This window comes from Hyla sarda, chromosome 13 (assembly GCF_029499605.1).
Source record: "Hyla sarda isolate aHylSar1 chromosome 13, aHylSar1.hap1, whole genome shotgun sequence".
Lineage (NCBI taxonomy): Eukaryota > Metazoa > Chordata > Amphibia > Anura > Hylidae > Hyla > Hyla sarda.
This window is the reverse complement of record NC_079201.1, coordinates 36,338,991-36,347,594: the sequence shown is the minus strand read 5'-3', so window position 1 is coordinate 36,347,594 and position 8,604 is coordinate 36,338,991. Positions and strand designations below refer to the sequence as shown.

Here is an 8,604-nt window from a genome sequence, read left to right as displayed (position 1 = left end):
CTATGAGCATTCCACTCTGGTCCATTATTCTCTATGGGCATTACACTCTGGTCCATTATTCTCTATGAGCATTACACTCTGGTCCATTATTCTCTATGGGCATTCCACTCTGGTCCATTATTCTCTATGGGCATTCCACTCTGGTCCAGTATTCTCTATGGGCATTCCACTCTGGTCCAGTATTCTCTATGGGCATTCCACTCTGGTCCATTATTCTCTATGGGAATTCCACTTCCATGTGAAAGGAGATCTCCAGCGAAAAATAGATCACAGAGACGAGACCCGGCACTCAGAGTGGAGCTCATGCTGCAGGCGCATGCACTGATTTCACTCCTATGGGAGCGCCAAAAAGACCAGTACAGCTCTGGTCACCATAGAAATTAATGGAGCAAGTGCCGTCTACCAGTAAATGACATGTGCTCCTCACTGAGAGCGCTGGGGTCCCATACTGGTGGTTGCAAGGGGCCCCAGCAATCGGACCCCCGCGATCAGCTACTTATTTTATCCCTATCCTGTGGATAGATTTCATTTTTTGTCAGAGTACTTCTTTAAAATCTGGGTGCATTTCATTCTTTCATTACTAAGTATGTCCCCCCAAAAAAGGGACACCATGGCATACCACTGTTCAAAGGTATCTCCTGATCTTTTCTCCCACATTCACCCTCCCTCTGCTAGCTGTTGCAAGACTACAACCCCCAGCATGTCCTCACTATAAGAGCATGATATGGGAGTTGTAGTCTTGCAACAGGTAGCGGGGTGGTATATGTTCGGTGCAGGTGGGTGACATGTGCGGGCGGGCGGGAGATAGGTTGTGAAGCGCTTCTCCGCTGCCTGCGCTCCAGTCTGTTCTGTCCCCCATAGCGGAGATGGAGCGAGGCTGAGCGGGCTGTTGTGTCCCTGTACGGAGGGTCACATTACTCATTGGTTCTACCCCTTTCAGAATCCCGCCCTCCGTCCTCTATTGAAGTGATGATTGACGTACAGCCAACACTGAAGACCGATACCATGACGTGAAATCCGCCAGCAGGCATGCGCGATGTTTTTAACACGTGGTCCACGGAGCGGGATTCTGCGACGTTGAGTAGTGGGAGGGGCTGGCGAGGACGCGCACGTATGCACGCAGTGTTTTTTAAAAGATTGTACGTGCTCCCTCCCGGCAGACGACCCGCGCGGGTTTAGGCTCTTTGTGAGGAGGCGACTCCACCGGATACCGGCATCATTCCTAGCATGGCGGACGATAAACCAAAGGTCTGGTCGTGTGGGCTTCTATCAAAAGGCGGGTGGAAGCCATTATGCGGGCAATATAAACCGGAGTGAGGCCTGTAGGGGATGGCGGGGGTGCAGGCCTGGGATGGATAGTCAGTGTAGGTAGAATAGTGGAAGGATTGGGGAAACCAAAGCAACGCTGCGGTAATGGGGCGCTGTGTGCGGCTGAGCTCTGCTTCTATGGAGGGCCCCGGCCATGGTGCTCCTTCCCGCAGGCCGGTGCTGAGTGGTCCCGGGGATCCCCGCCGCAGGCCGGTGCTGAGTGGTCCCGGGGATTCCCCGCAGTTCAGTAATGGTCCTGGGTGCACACGTGACTAAGTGGTAGTTTGTGTTATCCTAATCCTGGGGTTACCCACCAGTTTTGATTTGTGGATTGTATGTCTGGAAGTTACTTTCTTTATGGCTTTAAGTTGCCACAAGTGGAGATTCTCCCTCTGGATACATTGCATCCTTGCTTTACATTCACTTTACATTAGTTAATGAAGCATGTGTAGTACTGTTTCCCCATGTGGTGGTGTTGGGTAATTAAAATGTTGCTGTTTAAGGGTTATCTATCTTTTATTTTTGTTAATATGCCCAGTGTATAGATCCTGGGGTAATCCTCTTGCTGCTTCAGGGGGTCTACACTTCACTCAGCTAAGTGCTGGCTGCATTGGCTTTTATTTCCCGCAGTGCCTCCAGTATCCTCCTGCGGTCCTCTTCCTGGTAGTAACTGTGATGCCTGGAGTGACATCGAGGCCCAGGGTGTGATGCTGCTACAGCAATGTCCTCCATCGGCCAGTATTTGGCTGAGCGGCACTGAGAGACTCTGGGCCCTTGATGTCACTCCAGGCCCCGGCATCACCATTTTTGAGGACTGTAGTGAGATACTGCTGTAAACTCTGATGTTATACTATAGAGACACATTGGATGTTTTGATCACTTTGGGTCTGAGTGTTCAGGTCCCGACAGATCGATAGAGCTGGGAGAAATGTACACTAAGCATTTTCTCTCCCAGGTCTGTACCACATACCCAAGACAGTGATATATTGCAAGTCTATGGCACATCTCGGGTTAAATGGCAGACAGCTGAGGAGCGCTCGGCCACGTAATACCCTGCTCATTCTAGTGATTGGTCTGTGTCTGCACACTGTTAAGGTCCCAGAATACCCTTTTTAAGCTGTATTGGGTTCTACCTATGGTCTTTTCTGTAATCCAGTTGTCTGGTGAGATCTGTCCACTAAGCTTTCTTTATGTTGCAGGAGAGTGTGAAAACTGAAAACAATGACCACATCAACCTGAAGGTAGCTGGCCAGGATGGCTCTGTTGTCCAGTTCAAAATAAAGAAACATACGCCACTGAACAAGCTCATGAAAGCTTATTGTGAACGACAGGTAAGCCCTTCCATTGAGCACAGTAAAAGTTGTCCAGTAAAAATCTTAACTGATCTGCTGGGACCCACTTCTAAATGAGAGCGCATTCTATTGAAAGCACACCCTTATTCACTTCTATGGGGACGCCAAAGATACAAGAGTGCTGTACTGTACTCTGTAGGCTTTTTATGGACATTCACACTGCTTAGGCTGCTTTCACACTATAAAATTCATCCGTTTTAAAGATCCGTTCCGTTATGAAAACCCTGAAAATCAGCCATTAAATGTCTGTTAGAAAATCCCATTATAGTCTATGGGATTTTTACATTATCCGTTTTAATCCGTTATTTATAACGGACGTTATTTTGTGACGGGAGAATGAATGGAAGAAATAGTGCATGCACCATTTCTCCCGTTACTATCTTCCGTCACAAAATAACGTCTGTTATTCATAACGGATTAAAACGGATAATGTAAAAATCCCATAGACTATAATGGGATTTTCTAATACGTTTAATGGCCGATTTTCAAGGTTTTCAGAACAAAACATCAAACGGATCTTTAAAACGGATGAATTTTATAGTGTGAAAGCAGCCTTAGGCTGGGTTCACACTACGTTTTCTCCCATACGGGAGCGCATACGGCAGAGTGGAGCTAAAACCTCGCGCTCCCGTATGCCACTGTATGCGCTCCCGTATGTCATTCATTTCAATGAGCCGGCCGGAGTGAAACGTTCGGTCCGGTCGGCTCATTTTTGCGCCGTATGCGCTTTTACAACCGGACCTAAAACTGTGGTCAACCACTGTTTTAGGTCCGGTTGAAAAAGCGCATACGGCGCAAAAATGTGCTGACCGAACGTTTCACTCCGGCCGGCTCATTGAAATGAATGACATACGGGAGCGCGAGGTTTTAGCTCCCCCCTGCCGTATGAGCTCCCGTATGGGAGAAAACGTAGTGTGAACCCAGCCTTACTTGGCTCTTTAGCAGAATGCTTCTCTGTTCTATATGGGAGTCTCTGTACCCAGACATCCTCTGATTAAAACTTCTGGAAAGTTTGGAAGTTTATTTATTTAAAGCGATAATTTTTTATACATTCCTCCTTGTAGCTTTGGATTTATGGCATTCTCGGCATCTCTGGCATTGTTACTATGCAGATTGGGGGGGGCGGCAAAGTACTAAATTTCTAAGATTGTTTCTAGGGGAGATGTTGCAAGTAAGCGTGATAGTCTGCAGGAAGCATTTACTATTACTGCTAACTACCATGCTGGACTTGCACCTCAATACAGAAGCAAGACCAGTTGAAGGCCACAAATGGCAGTAAAACCTCAGTGCTTGTGTATATGGTCTAAATGATCTTATGTATTTTTTCTTTTTAGGGATTGTCAATGAGGCAAATTAGATTTCGGTTTGATGGGCAGCCTATTAATGAGACGGACACACCAGCACAGGTTAGCTGCTAAAAGTGCTACTCACAACAAGTCAAAATGAAACTGATGTTGTATGACAGAATTTTTTTTAATTTTTTATCCTCTAGTCCATAAGTTATAATACTGTGTAATATGTTTCTAATACCTCTGAGCGCTGTTATGTTTTCATGCTCGAGACACATACCTGGAAGTTCTCCAGTGCAAGGCTACACCTCCTCTTTTAAACATATGGTTGCCGGTTTTCCTAAACGGGAAACAAAAAACTGAGTCGTATGTATTTTAATGCTCAATGTGTTTTGCATTGAGTGCAATCTAGTTGTGTATGGGATGTTGAGTTTTTTCATATGGCTTTCACACTGAAAACTAGAGATGAGCGAACTTACAGTAAATTTGATTCGTCACAAACTTCTCGGCTCGGCAGTTGATGACTTATCCTGCGTAAATTAGTTCAGCCTTCAGGTGCTCCGGTGGGCTGGAAAAGGTGGATACAGTCCTAGGAGACTCTTTCCTAGGAATGTATCCACCTTTTCCAGCCCACCGGAGCACCTGAAGGCTGAACTAATTTACGCAGGATAAGTCATCAACTGCCGAGCCGAGAAGTTCATGACGAATCGAATTTACTGTAAGTTCGCTCATCTCTACTGAAAATCATATATGGCAAACGTGTGCAAAAAAAGAGAGATATACCCATATAAATATCTCGTATAAGCAGAGGCCCCTAATTTCACCCCAAAAACCCAGGAAAAGTTATTGACTAGACTATAAGCCTAGGGTGGGAAATACATCATCCAGACCCCCGTCATCATTCCCCCCCCCCCCCCCTTCATCATTACCCTGTCATCATCCCCCCACCCCTTCATCATTACACCCTCTTATCATCCCTCACTGCCTGTCAATCCAGTGGTCTTTAACCTGGGCATGCTGGGAGTTGTTATGAAACATATGGAGGTCTGCAGGGTGAAGACCACTGCGGCCTTCATCATCCAGACCCCCCTTTAGTTTTCTTCTCACCTCCCCTGGGTGGGAAGGAAGGCTGAGCTGGTCTGGGCCATCTATGCTGCAGGGACTGTCCGGTGGGGAGGGATAGTTGTTCCGGGCTGTTCATCTTTACCGGGGGGGGGGCCCTCATCTCCACTCCGGCCCTGGACTAGTGACGTTGCCTTGACGACAACGCACAGGGACGTTCATGTGCAGGGACGAATGTCCCTGTGCGTTGTAGTCAAGGCAACGTCACTAGTCAGGGCCCCCCTCCCCACAGGATGGACAGCCTGAAACGACTAACCGTCCCTGCAGCATAGATGGCCCAGACCAGCTCACGGAGGGGGGGCCCTGGATGATGACTAAGACCACACTGGTCTTCAACCTGTGGGCCTCCAGATGTTTCAAAGCCACAACTCCCAGCATGCCCGGACATGTCCGTGCATGCTGGGAGTTGTAGTTTTGAAACATCTGGAGGTCCGCAGGATGAAGACCACTGAGAAGGGATTGACAGGCAGAGAGTTTACTCGAGTAGAAGTTGAGGGTGATGTTTTCAGCACGAAAAATCGTGCTGAAAAACTCTGCTTATGCTAGAGTATATACGGTATATAAAATATATATAAAAAATTAAATTTAAATGCACCCTAATGGAAGCATATTTCACTTTATAACTTTGCATAATGGGCTGAAGCGACAACTCAGAATACTTCAAATATTTAACCAGATGTCTTAGTGGTATGCTTAAAGGGAATTTATAATTTGAACATGCCCTATTTATTGTTTAAATCATTTGTGGGGGCTTTGTTTTTTTTTTATTTTTTTATATATTCTAGCTACTAGGCCTAATAAGTGTTCAGTACATGATTGCAATAAATTGTGCAGCCCTAATCTATTTGCGATATTAGCCACTCATGATTACGCGCTAGCAAAACTCTTATTACATTGCCATTATGAACAAAATTTGAATTTTGGCATCCCGGCCCCAGACCTGACTTTAGTGTGTGCCTGCTACCTCCCACCTAACCACCGTGTGTGTAATATGGTGCTGGAGCGCAGGGGAAACATAGCTCCTGGTGTTTTCTCTGTGCTTCCTTCTCTCTAAGACAAGCAGCTGGCTGCAGGACCTTCCTGCTTAGCCAATAAGTGGTTGGGACAGGACACTGCGATGAGGAATTGGCTGAGCTAGAATATCCTGCAGCCAGAAGACATGGGGCAGATCAAAGAACAGGACTTGCAACAGATCCCAATCCCTTGCACATATTAGATTTGGTATATTAGAATGGTATTGTAAACATGAAATGGGAGGATGGTCATGAAATGGTGAAATCCCCCATTTAATGTTCAATGTCCCTTTTTATTTAAAAAAAATGGCAAGATTAACTAAAATTGCAATATTTTTCCAAAATTATGCAGCCCAGTACATATTATTTACCAGCATTGTACTTGTCAGACAGGATTACTATGAGCTGACACCAGTAGATTAGACAGGATCACAAAAGTTTTGAGTTCACCCTTCCTCTATAATGTACTAAAAATGAAATAAAGTTCTAATCTGAAAATAGACATAGATTTGAAAAAATACATGAGAAGAAATACTCTAAATAGAGAAATCCACGTGGATGTGTGATACATGGATCTTATTAGGTTTTTAAAGGAAATCTGTCACCGGCACTAACCTAATGACAGTGTAGGTGACAATGACAACTGTACTCATTGTCCTGTCCCATTCCGGGGATCTTCGGTAATCTCCTGTTGGCTCGTGGCACGGGCAGAACTTGGTGACGTTAACGCTGTTGTTCTCACACAGTGGCAGCAGTGGTGATGTCACTAAGCTCCACCCAAGCTGCTGCTCTCTGCTGGGTCTCGCACCAGCGGTGATGTCAGTAAGCTCCGCCCGTGCCCCAAGCCTGGTGCCCGGAGATTACCGAAGATCCCCACCACAGAACGGGATAAGGTGAGTACCGTTAGAAGTGTCACCTGCACTACCTGTCGGTACAGACAGGTTAGTGCAGGTGACACTGGTGACAGATTTCCTTTTAATTACCACCAGTTGTGAAGTCTTTTGCCTGGTGGAATGACACAGTGAATCCTAAGGGAACCCAGTAAAGGAGTACTTCAGTTTACTTTAATTTACCACCTATCCAAAGGAGTGCGCCCCCCCCCCCCCTTCCAGTGATAGTTTTGTGTACTGTGCTACTCTTAATATTTGAATTACTAGAAAATTGGCAATTTTTTTTTGTGTATGGATAATGTGTTATGGGAGCACTTACTAATTTATTTCCTCCCCCCCCCTCCCCCCACTCTCTCAATAGTTGGAAATGGAGGATGAAGATACGATTGATGTTTTCCAGCAGCAGACGGGAGGAAACTTCTAGAACAAGTTTTGCTTAGTCTCACCCACTGCCTCCACTGTTCAGTTTCCTATGTTCACAATCATCCCCCTTCCCTTACTGTACATAATAGGGGTGGATGTGTGTTATTCTAGGGGTTAATTTTCCCTTTCCCTTTTATCTCTGCTTTAAGTATGATTCTGGACCAAGTTATTTTGAGATGGTGGGTGCTTTGCACAGTCTCTCACCTCACTTATTGCTATGCTCTTTTATTCCAGTAAATTATTTTTTTTTTTTTAATTATTTTTACAAGCCCAACAACTGCTTAGATACACAACTGCTGTTGCTTGGGGTGCTGTACATGGTTCTCAACTAGAATACTTAAAGGGAGCAAGCCCACTTCTCAACTGGTATTCATTGTTATCATTTTTTTTTTTTTTTATTACGATTTTATAACTTTTTGTATGTAGCTGTTACATGTAGCTGGGTGAATAGGAAAAATGTAAAAAGCTGAAAAATCTTAGGTATTCCCTTCTGGCATCTCGTTGTTTAAATAAACCTGGTTTAAAAGAAACTATTAAGTGTTTATCAGTGTGGATGTGGAACCTGAAATGTTTTCACCCCTTCACGCTGTGGGTGATTCGATGTGTTCGTGCATTCAGTTAACTGGCCGGCCTGCAGCATCGCATGGGTTAAACTTGCCTGCTCCTGCTGTTTCTGGCTGCAGACAAGGGGACCAGGGACCTATTGGATGTGTTCCCCGTTCCTGGATTGTGAGGGGGCCATGGGTGTGTGGGCGTCTTCATGCGGTGGGCATCCTGATGTGTTGGGTCCGCGGTGGTGCGGGAGGTCCGGCAGCGGTGAGGTATGACGGTGGCATCTATTTTCAATGTGGCCCTTTAGCAGTAGCAAAACTAACTCCCAGCAACAGCTGGAAGACCACATTTTAGAGACCACTACTCAGTGGTCTCTAAACTGTGGCCATCTTGGGCCCCTTTCACACTATAAAATTCATCTGTTAATAGAGAACATTCAAGTCTATGGGATTTTTTTTATTGTAATGACCAGTTATATCCTGTCATGAATAACGGCCATTAGTTGTGACAGAAGAAAAAAACAGCACATACACAAATTTTTCTTCCGTCACAAGAAACGGATAAATTAATGGCCGTTATTTTTAACATTAAAGTCCATGGCAAAAGGATGAACCTTTATGTCATCCGTTTGAATCTGGTTTATAATATCCGTTAT

The 8,604-nt window shown here is 45.4% G+C and overlaps 1 protein-coding gene across 1 annotated transcript; it reads left to right on the top strand.

The window, feature by feature from the left end:
* The first annotated feature begins 1,091 nt into the window (after positions 1–1,091).
* SUMO2 (small ubiquitin like modifier 2) lies at positions 1,092–7,938 on the top strand. Its single transcript, XM_056550044.1, has 4 exons — positions 1,092–1,248; positions 2,508–2,639; positions 3,995–4,066; positions 7,336–7,938. Exons 1-4 carry the CDS (start codon positions 1,228–1,230, stop codon positions 7,396–7,398), a joined length of 288 nt encoding a protein of 95 aa, XP_056406019.1. The 5' UTR covers positions 1,092–1,227; the 3' UTR covers positions 7,399–7,938.
* Positions 7,939–8,604: the final 666 nt, after the last annotated feature.

Excerpts from the sequence above, each read along its gene's own strand:
- SUMO2 (XM_056550044.1), top strand. The coding sequence starts at position 1,228 with ATGGCGGACGATAAACCAAAG. Across the intron at positions 2,640-3,994 it reads AAGCTTATTGTGAACGACAG|GGATTGTCAATGAGGCAAAT; the intron begins GTAAGCCCTTCC and ends TTTTCTTTTTAG. Across the intron at positions 4,067-7,335 it reads AGACGGACACACCAGCACAG|TTGGAAATGGAGGATGAAGA; the intron begins GTTAGCTGCTAA and ends CTCTCTCAATAG.